Here is a 19,957-nt window from a genome sequence, read left to right as displayed (position 1 = left end):
TCACCACCATTCTGTATTCCAAATGTTTCCTCTGACCTCCTGTTTTGGAATACAAAACATATGAATTCTAAAATGGTTGTTCTTCTTTCTTCCTTTCTTGGAATGGGACAGTATGATAAATGTTAGTCAACTCTGTCAATGCCGTCCATAGCGTCTTTATAATCAATGACTACTTTTAGCTTTTTCTTCTTCACCTCTCCTCTTTTCTCGACATCCATTCCAGCATTATGAACAGCTGAAAGCAGGGTTTCATCATTTTTTGTTATCCTTCCAGCACATGACAATGATATGCTATTATTTCCCCTTTCTTCAAGTTTTTTTCTTTTCTTATAAATTTTACTATCCCATACATGTCAGTGATATGAGAAATGAGTATGTCTGATAGTTGTGGACAAGTCTAACAATTGTCCATTGTTAGACAGCAACCCTTGTCCAGTAAAGGTTTCAACAATGACATCACAATCTGCAACAACACAGGAAGTTCTTTATAATCTTCATCAACAACTGTCCCTTTTCCTGTGTAAGTTACACTTGAACAGATATATCCTGACTTTGTTTCACAAGGTATGAACGTCTTGATGCTAAATCTGGCACTTTTTAAAGGAATGTACTGAACTGTACAAGTCGTCCTTTAGCCATCTCCCTGTTCATACAGATACTCAAAAACAGGCCACATCTTATTCAGCTTTGGACTTAGGTGATTTTCTGGGTTATAAGTACCATTGTCAGAGATATGAATGTATTGTTTCAAAATTATAAACCTTCAGTGAGACATAATTTTGGAGAAAGAACTGTGGTAATGAAAGGATTCTTGGACCCATAGAGTTGCTCTTCAGGTTTACACACAAAACTCTGTAAAATTATGATGTCAAAAATGTATGCATCTTGTCATTTGTTCTGGGATGCCACTGACCGCAGCAAGATTGAGAAAACCTCCTTTGACATGCTTAGAGACACTGAGGTGCATAATAGTTTGTTTCTGTTATCACATCTACTAATAGAACATCGAAAGAAAAAAGCTAAAAAATGCCCCCCATTAGGGACAATATCAATGAAATTTGAATCTAGGTGGAGAAAGGAAAAGTTGCCTGGTAGTGTCAATTTTGCACCATACCCAAGATTGTAATAAGGCAATGCCATAATTGTCCCCATCTAAACTACTCTGTTCTGAGATAGTAGTTCCACTTCCAGAAAAGCTGTTTTCAATTTCATCGCAATCATTATAACTTTCAATATCCATTTCACCAACTAAAAGTGGAACACAAATAAAGCATAAAACAATCTACAGGTAACAAACATAAAACTTACTCTCCTACCAGAAAACAATGCATTCTACTGACTAGAGAAATGGACCCATAATTCAGAATAAATCTCATACAGATCAGCTAAAAACAGCATTTCCAACGCTATCTAGCAAGCAATGATTGTAATACATAATAAAATGTGAATAAATTTGGGTAAATAATTTAAAATATGGCAAGAAATGGTTTGCCCAAATTAACTTGGGCAAATATTTTTCGAAACATGAAAGGTGCCAGAGTTATCTTGGACAAATCATGAAAAGGGTTAACCCGAATAAGCTTAATAATCTAGCATGAGTTTTGTTATTAACACAATTTCCATTAATCCACAATATGAGATATTTCTCCAGCAAATATGAATAATACTATTGCTTTAAATATCATACATATTTTTTTCTACAACAAATGAAATATATCCAGAATCCTTGCAATTGAGCAGGAAGTTAGTAACATCTGAGACAGACTCAAAGTTTTTAATGAATTTTGCCATTCACTTCTGGCATTTGAAATGTTTTGTTTTTTTAACCACACAGATGATAAACAACCCCACAGAGCTTTTGATTCCTTAAATATCAGATCTAATATCTGATCTACATTCATATAAGCACTATATTATCTACAAATGTGGCTTTCACTGAGAAATACTATTACTGGAACAGAAGTTGCGAGTAAATCTTTTTACTGGCAGTTGATCAATAAGTGAATGGCTTTAATTCATCAAATTTTTCATAGTGATTTCCAGCCATCTGTTAGAACTTAAAATACTTTTAAATACTAAATTAAATTCACTTTTGTTTTGCTGATAAGTGACAAAGAAATATCTGTACATATTTTTTCCTTATTGACTATAGCTAGCTGTAAGACAGAACTTAATGAAAATTCTTTCTGATTGATATCTTCATTATAAGTTGCTTCTTTATTACCAAAGGTGAAGAGGTTAGACTCACCTGAAATATGTAAAAAGAAATCTAATTTCACACATAAATGTTACAAATATCAAGCTCATAGCACAAAAAATTTTATTTGGATCCTGGTGTGCCATGTTTTATTTTTTCTCTGCTTCCTGCTCTGAAACGTAGTGCTGCACGAGAAGAAGAAGTGATACGAGATGAGAATGGTAAGTGATCAACTGAACTGCTCAATCTTGCATTTTCAGGAGACTGAGCATTAAATCTATCTGATGAACGTGATACCCTTGGGGAGGGTGGTTTCTTTTTCTGAACCCCAGCTCGTGATGAGGGAGTAGTTACAGATACACTACGATTTGCTGTTCCTGATGCACAGAAAGCAGAACTCCTACGAGCTGATAGCTCACGAGAAACCCTAACTGGGGCTCTTTTTGGTGATTTGCTAGGGTACTTACGAGGAGATTCAGCATCGGAACTGGTAGAGACCCCCGCATTTATGATAGGTCTCTCACTACACTCTTTTGTCTTATCACGACTTACAGAACGATGCTGGTTTTGAAGCTTTCTCTGTAGTTCCTGCTCCAACAACTCTGCTTCTTGAAGACAATGATTAACCAAGGTTGACTCCACATCAATTTCTGTCACTAGGTCCTTTCCCAACTCCCCACCTTCACTTCCTCCAGAGGACAGTGGAGAGAAACTACTAGCTGGTGACACAACAGATCTAGTTTCTGAAAGCAAACATTGGCCAGAACTATCTGAACTGTAAAGTCTGGTATCCTGTTTTACTGTAAAAGGAGAAACCTTTGCAACTTGACTATTCTTACCTGCTAGAGAAGAAAGAGCACAACCTGTTTTTTTTAGGAAGGCGAGATGGAGAAGCACTTCCAAGTTTGAATCGCCGATATTTTGGAGTGTCCGTTATTTCAGTCAGATGAGCTCTAGAGGGGGAAATATCTTTTGTAGGTGATGTAGCATTGCTCCTGGGCTTCAATCTAGCTCCAGATGTCACTAACAGGGGGGGAGGGAACAAGAATTATCTCAAAATATTATATAAATCACCGACTGTTAATCTGGTCAAAGATTATATTCAAAGGTATAATACTTTCACACATTAGCTGTTTGAGATTTGAAAGTTAAAAGCAAAAACAGTATTTGTTTCAATACTGTCTTTATATTAAATAATTTAAGATGTTTAGTTTCAAAAGCAATATTTTACATATATTGTAGCTTTATTTTTTCTCTTACACAGAAGAAATGCTCAACTTCATAAAAAAACTAAATTCAACACACACACACATACATACACAGTACTTATCTCATTTATTCTATAGGCCTTGTATAGATCAAGCTGAGAACTAAGATTTCATACCTTCCAGCATTTCATCCGTTTCACTAGTAAAAGTCTGTTGTCTAGACTTTTCTGACAGTGTTGGATCTGAGTGTCTATCAGTACTGACAGATGTACTAAAGCTAAAATCTTCAACAGACGTCACAGAAGTTGTCATAGAAACATCTGGAGAATTTGCACTGTTTTCATTTTCTTTTTTATTCTTCAAGTTTTTAGTTACTTCTTGATCATGACAGGATTTAGTCATCGACCATTCCGTTAGAGAACTCGCAGGGACTGTCCCAACAGTGGATGTCATATCATTTCTGTTTTTTGACTGCTCATCAGGAAACTCGTTTTTTTTAAAAGGAACTAATGTAGTGTCTTGCTTAGGCAACAGTTCCTTTCCCTGTTTAGGTTCATTTTTCAACTTATCTTTTGATTTAACAGGATACGTAGCATATTTATCACCGGAATCTAAGCCATCTCCTCCTCCTCGCGTCTTCTTGGATTTCTATGCAACAAAATTATAAGTTATTTGAGACCTTTATTTGCTGGCAACTGTATCTACTATTTCCTAACTTTATGGAGCATTACCCTAACAACATGTAACATAGTAGATTCAATACAATTAAAAACCAAAGAAATATGTTCCACCAACCCAGAGTTAATGTGCAGTTAGTGGTACACCTTCTAAACTATGCGATATTTACTTATACAAATAATTTCTACAAAATTAAAGGACATTTTTCACTCAATTCTAAGGTATCTATAAACACACACAATTATTAGGTGTATAATGTACACAAATACTTTTTTAATTTATTCAGCAAAGAAATACAAAACTATTATTACTCATTTAATGTATATTTACATAGATCAGCAAAGCCTGCACTTAAACATCAGTGGATATAACAGGAAAAACTGCTCAAATCTTCAGGTATTTAGGGCATATACCCAAGTGTAGAAATATATCTTAAACATATATATCTTATACCCATTTGATATGGGTATAACTCGAGTAATTAGTATCACAATGGAAATTAACTAAGTATTCTTAAGCTCTATTGCATTCTTATTTATTCCTATGTGCTTATCTTTCTTCACTTATTCAAATAATTTATGTTTGAACCAATAGTAAGTTTTCCATTTCATTCAGCATAATCTTGCAATACTAATATGTGGCTTATTTAATACATCTGTTACTTGATTGTTGTTAGTTCTCTGACTGTTTCTCAGTTTCTACTTCCTTTATTTATTTTAACAAATGTTATTTATTTTTCTAGTTTTTGAACTTAAAATGGTATGTCACTTAAAAAAAAAAAGAAAGAAATGTAGCAGTGGTTGGGAAAGAATAATGCAAGTGTTCTAAGAAAAAAATTATAGTTTTGTTATGGATTTAGAACTATTTTGAACACAATAAACTGGTTATTTCAAATTACCATTTGCAACTACATTTAACTTTTGCATTTTCTGGCATTCAAACATAACTTTTAAAAACCTTCTTCTCAAAGATTTATCTGAATACCTATATTTTCTAAACATTTAAAAAAAATTTTTAAACTTTCACAGATAACTACACTCATCTTTGTTGACACCCAAATAATAATTTATTCAAGTAGGGCTCTGGCTGTCCAATTTTTTCTCCTGGGGAGATTCCACATCCTAAAGCATTATTTTTTTCGTTATATTTGCTCAAAACTATATTTCATAATGTATAAAGAAATAAAATGCCTGAAATATGAGAATTTATCATTTCATATTCCACATATAATTGTCCCATTAGTTATAACAGGTTACATGTGGTCTGAACCATCCAAAGTCACATATTAGCAACACACCTTGCCTGTCTTTGATAAGTACACTTCACATTTATAAAGCCTAAGATACTATCTTTTAAGTATAATGGGACTGTCTACAAAGCTTTAGTATTTAAAACAGCAGAATAAGTTAACTCTTAAAAAGAAATCTCAGAACAGTGTAACATTTCAATACTTTGTGTACTTTGTAAGAAAGCCACATCTTTTAGCTGTAATTACAATAATAAAGTTGATTAACTCTCTCACTAAGGGCTTGGCCTAATCAGCTGAGTTTGGGACCCCAAATTGACATTTATAGTTTCCATACTATAACTTTTAATATGTTTTGTGTATCTTCATGAAATTTCGCAGGGTTTCAGTAATCATTAAGAGTCATTTGTAGAGAAAAAAAAATTTTTAATGATGTACTTTCACTAAAAACTTCTCCATAAATATATAAATAGTTAAGTTGTTGACTGTTTCAAGAGCAAAGTGATTTTCATGTTATGATTAAAACCTGAAAATGCTCAAATTTTATTTGTGTAATCTCTAAAACTTCCAAAGTAAATTTCAATTTCTTTTTTTAAGTAAAACTTTATATTTCATCTGTTATTTTCTCTACCCTAACTCTATATGAGGTTATTCAAATTGATCAACCTTGTAACCACCAAAAAAAAATTAGATAAATCTAAATTACCCTTTTTTCTTTCTATAAAAGAGTTCAAATTGTAGCATGAAACTACATTTGTTTATCTTAAATAGCTTTAAACACATAACAGAATAGATCTGTTTATACTTAAATTATGTTTTATTGTCCTTTGAACTGTGTCCAATGAATATTCCCATCACATACATAAATCATAAGGCAAACATGTAGCTTACGTTAACCTATCAAATTACATAACAGACTAGTCACGAGTTGCTCGCAAGTGTATCTCGTGAAAATTTATTATTATTATTATTTACTTTACCCAATCTAACCTAAAAAGTTTCTTGTTTTTATGTTTTAGTTACATTTATAATAATAAATAGAGAATACACATGAAAAACAAAAAAATGAAGTTATTACCTGGGTCTTAAATTTTTTTTGCTGTTGACTGTCGATGAAACTTAAGCATATTTTTTATATCAATGGTACTACTGCACTAAATAGTATTTTATTTAACTAAATAATATCAAAAACACACAGAATAATAACAAGCAAAAGCAGACAATGTCCTATAACTATCACAATGTGTCTGGCTTTCTAACTATGAGGCAAGAGCCGTTAAAAATTCAGCTTAGCTTGTAGATGTGTTTCCTGTGGGAATAAAGTTTGAAATGAAAGCAAAATAGACAATTCTCTGTCCAAAAAAACAACATAATATAATACATCATTTGATAGTTAAAAATCTTGGCTTTCTATTGGTTATAAATAATATAGTATTTAACGTCAGAGAGAACTACTGGCAATTTGTGAAAGAGAGGATATGACGGGTGAGTATGGCAAGAGGGGTCTGATTTTCTAGCTTATGGCTCTGTAACCAAATAAGATTGAAGGCTATAAAAATTATGCTTTGTCTGAGCAATGACAACATTATAATAAGTAAATTACATTAAATTTCATACTTCTTGGATGGGTGGAAAACAAATTAAAGAAGAGGGCATACCTAGAGATCAAATGTCACAATTCTCATACTAGAGGAAATTGAGGATTTTTTTTAGATTTCATTATGAAATTAGAATCTTAAAGCTTATATAATATTAAATAAAAAAAGTGGATGCCAAGTTTATTCCTATACCATGATCATAAAGTAATTTAATTAAATATTGAATGTAACTCACTAAAACCTCATGACGTGCACAGAAAAAGATGCTCATGGTGAAAGTGTTAATACAGAGAGTACAATGTTTAGGTTCTTCCTACACATATAACATAGAGAAGTAACATCAACCATAAAATTTATTCTATTAATACATCATAAGGCAAGCATGTTGTTCGCCTGTGATAATAATCCATTCAGATAGAAAATTACAATTAAATAAGATCTTGTTCTTTGTTGAATATCCACAGCTAACTGTGATTATTCTTTGTCATCCAATATATTTCACCCTGAATCAAAACCTCACCTGCAGTAAACTTGACAATCGTGGTGGTGGTGCTGTTGGCTTTTCAAATTCAATTACAATAACTGCAGCTGAAAGACCAAAATACTGAATAAATTTCTATTTAAAAAGTTCCACCAGTAGATGATATGTTAAGTTTGACTTTCACATTTTTATTTAACTTTCATTGATTCGAACGTTTCATAAAATATCAGGAAAACACCTTTTTTTTTAAACCAAAAAGTCTTCCAGTTTTACCATGTTATTATTAATCTAAGTGAAGATTAAAATATGGTAATTTTCAAAAGCCACATCCTTACAGAAACAACTAAAGCATGACAATAATTCTATCTTTAAGATATACATTCTTAGACAATGAAGTGATACCATTTTAACTACAACTGTTACTTAAGTTGAAAACTACAAAAATAGCAAAACATACAAAAGAATTTTAATTTTTGAACACGATTTTCAGAGATTAAAAATTTAATAATCCAGTAACATGAAGGTTTATTTTTGTATAACAAATATACTATTGGAAATTTAGAAAATTACTATAACTTTGTGTTTATCTACTATTTATTCTAAAAAGAAGAAAATCTTACTGGTAGAATACCTTAAATACATTGCTAAATGAAAAATTTGCTTAATTATTTTCTTTATCATAAACTTAACTTTTGCACTTCCTGAGAATACCTTAAATACATTGCTAAATGAAAAATTTGCTTAATTATTTTCTTTATCATAAACTTAACTTTTGCACTTCCTGAGAACACACGGAGTAAAAAAAAAACCCAGTAAACTCAGCATTTTAACACAATGAAAAATGTGGTTACTGATTATCAAATAAACATACATTTTTACAAAAGTTGTCAAACTTTGAAAACCTTTTGTGATATACACGAAAGCAGTAATTGAAATGATAAATCTGGAAGTTTGAAACACGTTTCAAACTTGTTTAACACTACTTAATGCTTATCAAGCAAAAAAAAAACACAATCAAGAACCGTATGTCTCTTTAAATTTCATGAATTTTAATATCAGATTTTATTTTTCTGGCTTTCAAATAAAAAAATTTTTCATGCAAGTAATTTTCTTATATGAAAACTTGTCCCATTTTAGTATTGTACAGTATTTTTATGGCTGAATAAATAAAGTAAAACTGATGAAGTTTGATGTTTCACGTAAACATGACATCTCTTAAAAAGTATAAAACCTTTTGTTAAAAGAAACAAATGTTTATGATGTACAATTAAAAGTAATTTTTGCTGTGATTTGTAAGCTTTAGTATGTAATATATAACTGTGAAGTTTTAACCAAAGTTTTAAAAGCATGACCAAGATTTAAATATTTTAAAAAACCTACAATCTTTGATTTTTTTCTGAGCTTCTGAAGGCAGAAGATTCCAATTTAAACAATGGACCACAAGGTTTGCATGTTGGATCAGAAAACGTTCACAAAGTCTTTGAAGATGACGCAGGAGCTCAAGAAAATTCTGCAAACATTTCATATGCTTGTAATTTTTTATTAACAACACCATTTATCAAATACCAGACTCAGAAAAAACAAGAAAATACAGCTAGATTACAGTTCAACTAGACTTTTCTTCTAATTATGTGGAGTATATTTTAACCTAGCTTAGGCTTGTTAATTCTAACCATTATATGTCATTTACAAGTTTATTATTTTGTTATTCACAATGTAATATGCCAATATTATAATTGTAACCCTTTCGTAACATAGAAAATAAATATATCTTTATTTTTGGTGTATGTTGTAGTAGGTTTTTCAAGACCATGTTCAGGTTTTTGAACTTCGTTTCAAGTTGATGTTGAACTGTATTAAGCATGACCCTAGAAGCTCCTTCACCCCAGTTGAAGGTCACATCTTCATACATGATATTGGTCTTGGAAGTTCTCAACACTGGACAACTCACACGAGAGCACAGGATCATGGTGATTGTAAGAAGTTTTGAGAGAGTTATAAAACTTGAAAACGAAATTATGCCAAATACAGAAAAATATCACTTTTTCTCTTTCTCCCAAGCTTTAAATAGTGCAGGTGTTCAGAACTTAGAAATTGCACCACAATTGGTCAATCAACTGTTCTTTGTGATCGTTGTACACCTTGTGTTGATATCTTTCTTTATATCTGAGATGTTTCTTATTAAGCTTTGCTTAGCAGAACCTCAGCTTTCAGTTTTTTTGGTACTTCATACTTACCTATTGGACAACAGTGAACCTGAATATTACACCAGTTTAACACAGAGACAACACATTATCAAGTAGCTATTCTAAGTATACAGCAAGAATGTTCTAACCTGTGTCTAGTCTCTTAATTCCTGGGAGTTATGTGATTCTACCAAGGGGAGGAGATGACTCAGTTGTATACTTACCTGCTGGACAACACTGAACCTGAATACTATAGCAGTTTAGCACAAAGACAACACATTACCAAGTAGCTATTCTAAATATACAACAAGAATTGTCTAACCTGTGTCCAATCCCCTAATCCCTGGGAGTTCTGTGACTCTGCCATGGGAGCAGATGACTCAATTGTATACTTACCCATTGGACAACACTGAACCTAAATACTATAGCAGTTTAGCACAAAGACAACACATTACCAAGTAGCTATTCTAAATATCCAACAAAAATTGTCTAACCTGTGTCCAATCCCCTAATCCCTGGGAGTTCTGTGACTCTGCCATGGGGAGCAGATGACTCAATTGTATACTTACCTGTTGGACAACACTGAACCTAAATACTATAGCAGTTTAGCACAAAGATGACACATTACCAAGTAGCTATTCTAAATATACAGCAAGAATTGTCTAACCTGTGTCCAATCCCCTAATCCCTGGGAGTTCTGTGACTCTGCCATGGGTAACAGATGACTCAATTGTACATAGGTACTGCAAGCAACATTTGGAGTCAACTTTTCTACCGCTGTACAAATATTGTCCTCTACAGCTGTCACATTCCAACTCAGGCCCTTAAACCAAAAACATCTATAAAACACTTGATGCTCTCGGTGTAAGTAATTTTGACTACGTGGTCTTTACAATATTAGTAACATTTTTTTTTATAATTTAAAAATAGCAAACACATTTTCTCTAAGATTATCTTCAGAAGAATTCCCAAAGATTTATACCGTAGTTAAACTATCTTGTGCAAAACTTTAAGGTGGATAAAAATAGATCAAATAGGTTTTTCACAAGTTGAAAAATGTGGAATTTGTTTCTTTAAAATGAAGAAAAAATTAGACAACAAAATTATTTGTACGAATTGATTCTGACATTAAAAAAATTGTGTACAGTAGTTTTATTGGTTAATATATATTTCATAATCATTTATTTTGTCACCTACTATTAGTTATAACTAAGTTATTTTATTTTTCACTATATGCATATAAACAAAAATTAAATGAACTGCCTGATCTAATAAAGTCTGAAACCTTCTAAACTATTTAAAAAAATGCTAAATGTTGACCTTCATGGACAACTCTCATTTCAAACAAAAATTAACACACACATTACTGTTTGCTATTTAAGAGGTACCCATTCAACTTATGAACAATATGAAGTTTTGAAACAGCTATTCATGGGATAATAGATTGATTTCTGTACAACCTTTAATTTCTAACAGGGAAATATGATCATGAACGCATCACTATTATCTTATCGATGATAAAAATTCCAAACCCTAAAATAACAAATATATTTTGTGTCCAACAGTACAATAAGATGCAATTGCAGTTATAAAACTAGATGCAGAATGGATACAGGCAAAGCCAGAAGTGTATTTCAAAATTCATCCACCATGTGAAGAAGAAGTAATATCAAGAGGATGATTCAGATAAGGCCTTTGAAAGTAATGATCTGGCTTTTTGCAACATACAAGCTTTGAAGCATAGACATTGAGGAAAGTGAACTGTTGAAGATAATAACGTTTTTCGGCAACTTGAAGTGTCGCATTGCACAAATTTTGAAGCGGACACTGAGAAAGGTGAACTGTTCGAGACTGGAGTGTTCTTGAACAAATTGTGAAGCATAGACACTGAGAAAAGTGAAACGTTGAAGAGTGAAGTGTTTTTCAGCAAATTGAAGTGATTCCTTGCACAAGATTTGAAGCATAGACACTAAAAAAAATTGAACTGTTAAAGTCTTGAGTGTTTTTCTGCAACTTGTAATGCTTCCATGTACAAGTAAATACCACGAAGATGAGATACTGTAAGCACATTTCAAATCACAAAGACAAGTCACCGTAAAAAAATTATAACTGAAGGTCAAGTTTAAAGAAATTGCTCCAGTGAAAAGAATGTTAAATGGAAAAGAATTGGCTTTGGATTACTAAGGTGGACGGTTAGGCGAGAGAGAGCGATATGGAATTACTCTAACATGATGCTGCCTACCATTCAACATGATAATGGATTACCTTAACTAACCTGTCTTATTAACAAACCTAAGTATGGAAAGGCAGTTGGTTATGGATTACTAAGATGGATGCTAAGGTGAGAGAGAGCAATATGGAATTACTCTAACATGATGCTGCCAACTGCCCAATGTGATAACAGATTATGTTAACCAACCTGTCTTATTACTAAATGTAACTAAATATAGTTAATTGCATTGGTGATACAGATACAAAAATTAAAGAATAGGTTATAAAATCATCCAGTTTTATTATTATTATTATTATTTTTGACAATATATATATATATATAAAACTTGGTGATTTTTAACTAATATTAGAGAATTTTTACAAAATCTAACAATATTAACTTCTGATTATACTGTATGCAATGAAAGCTTTATTTTAAAAAGTTACTGAATTTAAAGGTGATGCCATGATCCAGACACAAGTAAATAAATGAATAAATATACAACCCAAAACAACATTTATCACCAACAGTGAAAGTTAACATTTTTCTTAAATTGAAAACATATAATACTCTACATCCTCTCACACTTATAGCTATTACTTGACTGCCAGGGTTTCTTTCTTTGCCCATCTAAGCATTGGTCTGATTTTTTCTTGCTTGCTACAGCCTTGTATATCCTACTCAATTGCCCTTGGCAATATTTATCTTGTGACACTCTCCAACTATGTCAATGCACTCTTTATTCTGGTACCTCATTCAGATAATGTTATCACTTTTTCAAGACTGACCCAATCTGCAGTCTTTAACACCAGCTCTTGGTGGGGAGGAAAGGCAGTAAAGTGTGAGATGAGGTAAGTATTATTGGAAATACATTTTTAATTTAGGAAAATGTTAACTTCCAAAACATACTTACCTCCCCTCACACTTACAGCTATAACATCAAATTGATAAGGTGGAAGGGCCAGTTAGGGTATTATCTATACAGAAAGCATCTGCATATATCATGAGTGTGTCAATAGAAGATTGGCACCCTTGTGGGGGAACCGCACTACATCCGGAACAGGTACGCTCTTCACCCAGAACTTAATTCATGCAATGTGGGTAGAATTTTACCTAATTTAACAACACTATAGGCCAGGCCCCAAACCAGATCGCCAAGATTCCACTACTCTGGGTTGGAATTAAAGGGCCATAGTCCCTATATCCCACACTGATGGCTAGGGCAATTGGACTGGAAACTATATTTAGATATACTTATGAGTAGATCCCAACTTGTAGCCATAGAGTGATGTGTTCCAAGCCACCAGAATCACAACGAGAAAGTAAGCGACACCCCAGGCTCGGAATGACAGGCTCATGTATGCCTCACTCAATCTGAGGAAACAGAATGTATCTGGTCTGGAATTATGAACACTCATCCTCACTCCCCAACCATGTGAGCAAGGTAAATTATGTGTTCAACCAAGGACCCAGGATGGGACCACTCTGTGTTTGGAATTATGAGGAGACAATGGACCCTCTTCCATATACAATGTACTGAAACAATAGTGATCAAAAAGAAGGGACATGCTCAACTCAACCATATTGCCGAGCATCAAATCTGAACAGGTATTATAAGTAGGTTCCCACGTGGGCTGGTGCCACTCCTACCAACATCTGAGAAAAAACATCCTGAGACCGAGGTAGGAAGGACCACAACTTCACCCAAGAATGGAGGAATTCTCTCTAACACTCTGAAGGAAAAGCCTCTGTCCACCATCCCAGTGACTGGAAACTGGGTGTGGTAAAGACTCCCTAGCTCGACTAGTAGAATCTAAGGAGTAATGTGCATTGGCGAGCCCTGAGGAATAGTTCAATAGGTGAAGCAAGTTCCCTAAATTTTTAAAAGAAAACCAACCCCCGATTTATTCAATCCAATGATCGGCAGGGATGGGCAGGATACCTCCTCATGTTGTACTCATGATAGTTCATGAGTGGCAGTCCAGTATAGTACAGTAATACAACCCAGTCAGCCTTTAGGGGGTCTTATGAAACACCTCATTTCTACAGAGCCTGTTGCAACCTGTATAAAGTATATTGAATTAGTGGTTGCTAGTGTGGAATTGGTTTGATAAAAGCACACCTGCCTGTGCAACACTCACCACAGAGTGGGATCCTGTGAAAACAAGGTAAGGGACCCTTAAAGGTAGCAATGAAAATACTCACTCCTCTGTATAATCTAACAGAAATGGTTAAGATAGCTACAGGGTGTAGGAAAAAACCCTTAGATGAAGATACTGCCAAGTCATGCAAGTAATGTGAGATAAAAGTATTGGGGGAGGTTCACATATCAGTTCACACAATGTCCTCCAGCAAGCAATTCAACCAGGCTGCTAAGGACATAGAAATATAACAAATCTGATTAGACATGACTTGCAGAAACTTCCTCGCCTTCAAAAAGAACCCAGAATAAAAAGTCGTTGTCTAGCATCTCTATATCTGATCAGACACAGAAGTGAGAAATAGTTATCAGATGAGTTGATGAAAAGGATTTATCCCCTTTCCTGTCTGACAGTGCCGTGGGTAAGAAGAACCAGTATGAGGATGTAGAGAGAATGAGAAAGAAGTCTGTGGACAAACAGCACAAATCACTCTCATCAGCGATGTCTGTAGGACAACCTATTTCATGAAAAATAAACCTTCAGGTAAAGGAGATACATGCCATATAAGAATTAGTTCACAAACAGGTGTTGAGAAAGAGCATGTAATGTAACTTTAATATACCTGTTAGGTAATTGGAATGGTCATTTGGGATCAAGGACCCAAAGTGACTTAAGGAATCCAGAGAGTACTGGGGACTCAAATAATATATAGTCACGAGAATAGAGCAGTAGTTGATAAGGCCACCTTAAACAGGGCAATTGTGGAAGATGCAAAATCCCTGCCAATGAGCCAGGTAAAAAAAAAAGAGTTATGGTTGGCACTTCTGATCGAAGTGGGTTGAACCTCTCCTCAATACACTTTTGCTGATATGGCAATGTGCAGATAGGAGCTGACTACAACAAACTTGGACATCCACAATACAAGTAAAAAATGTCAACTGAGATTGAGGAATGAGTAACTTGTAAAAACTGGAGAATCTAGGCACTAATATAATGAGAAAGATCGATGATTGGATACCAATCGCCTGTCTTCTGAAGCCCAACAAACAATGGGAATAAAACCCCAGAAGTACTAGCACAACTCTCTCACTACCTCCAGACCAACCAAACTCTGATAGCCTTAGAACTAAGTTCCAAATTCCAAGGATCTACAGGAGACAGAAACACTACAGGTCGGGTGGATAATAGTGGTGAAGATGTGAACTGAGTGACTAACCCTGACTCAAGGAACTGTAGTGCTCCTAGATCTGTGGTTAAGGTTACCACACTTCCAGAAATTCTCAGAGCTGAACCCCAACAGACCCTGAAGGTATGCAATAATCACCAACATTGCTGGCGGGGATCCAACCTAGCAGCAGAACCCTTGGATATAGACAGAATCTATTCTGGGTACCAATGTACTGAAGGGCCAATGTTGGGGGTCGGGCCTCTCGAATAGGGTGGAACTATGGTCCCCTGTAGGATGCGATGAAATTCGATACTCCAATGACAACAGGGAGGAATGTAGAAGCCGACAATTGAACCAACATGCATGCTAACAATGAATCCAGCTCGTCATCAATGAAGTGAAAGGAAAACAAAATGTTGGATTTTAGAGTTGTAAGTCTGTAGACTTACCCTGTTCCAGTAGGGGACATTGATCTATTCAGGTTAACTACAAACTCCGCTTAGAACCCCGAAATTCGAGGGCCAGATGTATTATTTGAGGATTGGAAAATGCTTCCACCAAATGGTGGTAGGCTAAATCAAAAAGTTTCAACAACCGTGTTGGAGAAGGCATAACTCTCCCTTCATTGAGAAGTAAACCTCCCAGCATGAACCACAATATCTGTCAATGGATTGAAAACTAAAAATTTGCTCCCAGACCATTTAGCCATCAAGTGAGATGCAGGCTCAAAAGCAACCGAGGAAAGGCTTAAAACATCACATTCTTGATGAACCAACAGAAGAAAACAAATCAAAGGCAGCTTATCCCAAAATGGCCTCCTTTTTTTTATAGGTCATTTACAGACTGTGTTGATTACTGTTGATTGGAACAACATTTTGTCAGGTAAATTTGTTTTGTTAGAGCAAAGCAACGTTGGGCCATCTGCCGCATCCACCATAGGGAATCAAACCCCGCTGCGAATCCACAAACTCACCACTGTCCCACAGGGATACTTAAAAGCCAACAGACTAAAAGAAGGTACAAGAAGAAGCAAATCTAAATTCTCAACACAATGTCAAGAATCGCCTACAATTGCAGCTTAAGAGCCCCCTGGAGGAACACCACAGAATCGAATATATGTCTCCATCTCACTACGAATAAGATCACTGAAAGTCTCAATGAAGAGTGACAGGGAAGACCTGATTTGACTCCATGCCGGAAATAATAATTCGGGAATTCATACCGTAAATCAGCTTGTTAATAGGAATATAAAAAACTATTTCTTATTATTATTATTACAAAAATCAACTAGATTACAAGGATGATGTTCAAAGTATCTCCAAACAATAATATTACTGTGAAACCTGTTAGTAATGCTTTGTTGAGAAAAAGCAGCATTAACATTATTTTAATGAGGTACTTATATACAGGATAGAGGGCGCATTGATGTAGGTGGAGAGTGTCATGAGATATATATTGCCAAGAGCAATTGAATTGGGTATAAAAGACTGGAGCAAGCAAAGAAAAATCAGACGAATGCTTAGATGAGCAAAGGAGGAAACCCTAGAAGTTTAATAATAGCTATAAGTGTGAGAGGAGGTAATTATGTTTTGGAATTGTATAAATCATCATGATGAACTTTCTAAAATTTAAGGGAAAGAAAAAACATAAAAGATCTTACCTTTCCTAAAGCTAAAAATCCATCACTAGTCAACACTTTATCAAAATTGAGAGCCGTAAAACTTATAGAATCTTCAATCAGACGTGTCACTAAGCCAAAAACCGGTTCAGCCCACTTAATATGTGGCAGTGAAGTCATCAGACGATCACAACTAAGCAGCATCTCCACTGTTGTTTCAACTGTCTGGAGAAAAAAGTAGTCCTCTAAAAAAGGCATAATTCCTTAAAGCAGAAGTTACATTTAAAAACAACAACATTTAAATTCTACAATATCATACACCATACTGCCTCTTTCTTTTCCTAGTTATAAAAAGTTAAAAGAAAAACTACAAAACATTTACCAAATCATAACTTTTTATACTCTTCGCATAAAAATTATAAAAATGATACAAATAAAGTAATTTTATTTGTATGCAAATTACATAAATTTTTAATCTAAACAATAATGAAATACTCACTAAATTCTGAAGAGCACTTTTGTAACATTTCTCGAGGAAGTCATTTGGAAGAGTAGCAAATGCTTTTTGTGTCCATATCCTGACGAAATACTTCCCGATCCAATGGATAGCCTTGTTCTGCAGCTCTTGTAACCCACATGTGGCTGTGAGGGGCAAACATTCTGCCACTCCAACAATACAATGATTACAAGGCTAATCGCAAAAAAAAGAGTCAATAATGATCTGTAAAATCACCTACAAGACCTAAAATATTTCAATAACAAAAAAGTATATGTTTTTTTTCTATAATTACTTGATGAAATAAAAAAACTACTTTTCTTAATGCTGAAGGCAATACAGAATCTTCTTTGTCTTACAAAGTTTATAATGAATGGAATGCAGAAAACTTCAAAAATGTTTTGTCCTTTATACCAAAAAATGTGAAAATTAAAACCTAATCAGGTGAACTGGCAAAATCATTATTAAAATTTTGAGAAAGTCAAAGTTACTAAATGTTAAGAATCTATAAACAAATACAATATCCTAAAAATACAGATTTTTACCACTTCTAATGAGTTGTTTGCTGCCTACAATACCCATTTTTTACTTTTTTCCTCAAAGGTTGTTCTATTGTTCCATGTTACATGTAGTACTTTCACTATTAACACTTATTGGTCAACAGTATGCACATTACTCTAAGTTTCCTTCAAAATGTTCTTTGATTTGAAATTTGTGTATCACATTTGTTATAACACTTAGTTCTTCAGTTTTATTGTTCACAAAGTTTTCCAAAAGACATTTCTATCCAAAATTCATTATTTTTGTAGGAATACAAATTTATAAATAAAATATTTCCAATTAACTTCCTAATTCTTTGATGTTTGTTTTTTACACTTGTGTATCATTTTCTTTCTTTCTTTTTTGAGCTTCAGTATATCTTTCCATTTAAATTTAAAATTATTTGAATTACAGTGAATTTCATGCTGATACTTACCTCTAAATAACGAAAAGCCTTTCCATGTTCAGTTACTCTCATGCTATCAACAAACATGTGACTATAGTTATAATTTTCTTACACTGAAAATACGTTTTCAATAGATACTTATCTTTTCTCAATCGAACATATTGAAAATAAATTTCCTCACTTGATATACTAGTCTTTATAACCCTCAGTTCGAGCTGCTCATTTAGCATGCTTAGCTTGTGCAACAACCCTCCACCAACAGGAGCATGACACTCTCAGAGTAGTTGGCTCCCTCTGTATTACATTATGTGTACCTCACTTTTGAGATTAGACACACCAGAAAACATAGGAACACCAGAAGTGGATAAAAAGGGTGGAGATAAGTATCTATCGGAAATCTATTTTCAGTGTAAAAAAAAGATAACTTCCGATATGATACATAAATCCACTCACGCAATAGCTAGAATCATACATTTAACAGGTGGAGGGATCATCATAACAGAGAAAACAGGAGACCCACCACAGAAAGCAACCATAGAGAATCCAATAAGTGAGCACATGAATTGAAAGAGAGCATACATAAGGGGGACCACAACACTTCTGGAACAGGCATGCCCTTTGTGTGGATGTGACTACCGATCTGCCATCAGATTTAATGCACTTGGAATATGGCAAGCTAATAACTGTATCCGGTGCTCGTCAGCCCAGAATACGAGTTCCAGCATCCAAAAACAAAGAGACCTGGATTTGGTACCCCTTGCTTGGTGATGTAGGAGACTACCAAGGAGTTGTCAGAATGCACCATAACCACCCTCCTCTGTCGAAGATAGAGGAAATGAGACCTGGCTCAATGAACTGCCAGGAGCTCCAGAAGATTGACATGAAGCCAGATTTGACTGAAAACCAAGTCCTGTAAGTCTCCTCTGCATCGAGAAAAGCATTCCAGCCTACAAGAAAAGCATCTGTGAAAAGATGCAGATCCAGATGAGAAGGTGGAAGAGAAACACAAACTGGAGTATTGTCTACGCCCAACCACCAAGCAAGATTGGATCTCATGGAAACAGAAAGGACAACCAGAAGATCCAAATGATCCATGAGGAAATTCCAATGATTGCAGAGTTTCCACTAAAGAGAATACATATGAGCATGCCCGAGGCGAATGAGCGCTTCCAAGGAAGAAAATCCCCAAACAAATCAGGTACTTGGGAGGGGAAATCACAGACTTCTCCATCTTGATCAATTAACCTTCCCTAGCTACCTCTTAAAGGAGGAAATGACTGTGGGTGAAAAGACATCAAATGGGAAGGAGCCAGAAGAAGCCAGTCAGCCATGAAATGATGAATCCAGAGTCCCAACAAATGGTGATGTCAAGCAAAGGCCTTGACTACTTGGAAAAACACATAAGAAGCCAAGGCAAGCCCGAATGGAAGAGCCCAGAACTGGAATAAGCCCTTCGTAAATGAACCAAAGAAAACAAAGTCATGAAAGAGATATGGGTACATGAAGATATGCATCTGCCATGTCCAACTTGGTCATCTACATACTTGGAGTGAAAACCCAACAAAGAGACAGAAAAAATTCCATGGAGAAACAAGGGGGATTCAGAAACTGACTGAGATGGAAAAGTTCAATGACAGGTCTCCAATTCCTTAATTTCTTGTGGATGTCAAACTGGAACCATGGGCTCTATAACATTCTTGAGAAGAAGCTCTTTCACATCTTCAAACAGACGAAGACAGTAAACCAGATCTTGTGAGGAAGGAAAAGGAATGGGAGATGAAG

General features: G+C 34.5%; 1 protein-coding gene across 5 annotated transcripts in view; it reads right to left on the bottom strand.

Annotated features, from left to right (window-relative positions):
• Nucleotides 1-698: 698 nt before the first annotated feature.
• LOC106464780 overlaps nt 699-19,957 on the bottom strand; it is a 46,878-nt gene continuing 27,619 nt past the window's right edge. For 4 of the 5 annotated variants that reach the window (XM_022392578.1, XM_022392577.1, XM_022392579.1 and 1 more), the window contains exons 7-14: nt 17,233-17,424; nt 16,776-16,958; nt 10,262-10,417; nt 8,789-8,918; nt 7,448-7,515; nt 3,582-4,053; nt 3,037-3,220; nt 699-1,248 (exon numbers count right to left, since the gene is read on the bottom strand). In XM_022392578.1, the coding sequence (XP_022248286.1) occupies nt 1,242-1,248; nt 3,037-3,220; nt 3,582-4,053; nt 7,448-7,515; nt 8,789-8,918; nt 10,262-10,417; nt 16,776-16,958; nt 17,233-17,424 (1,392 nt within the window). In that variant the 3' untranslated portion in view covers nt 699-1,241. Of the gene's footprint in view, nt 1,249-3,036; nt 3,221-3,581; nt 4,054-7,447; nt 7,516-8,788; nt 8,919-10,261; nt 10,418-16,775; nt 16,959-17,232; nt 17,425-19,957 lie in introns of those variants that run through there. The other variant, XR_002611824.1, reaches the window with a different exon arrangement.

Source organism: Limulus polyphemus, unplaced genomic scaffold (genome assembly GCF_000517525.1).
Source record: "Limulus polyphemus unplaced genomic scaffold, Limulus_polyphemus-2.1.2 Scaffold1741, whole genome shotgun sequence".
Taxonomy (NCBI): domain Eukaryota; kingdom Metazoa; phylum Arthropoda; class Merostomata; order Xiphosura; family Limulidae; genus Limulus; species Limulus polyphemus.
The sequence above is the reverse complement of the archived record's forward strand: the minus strand, read 5'-3'. Positions and strand labels throughout refer to the sequence as shown.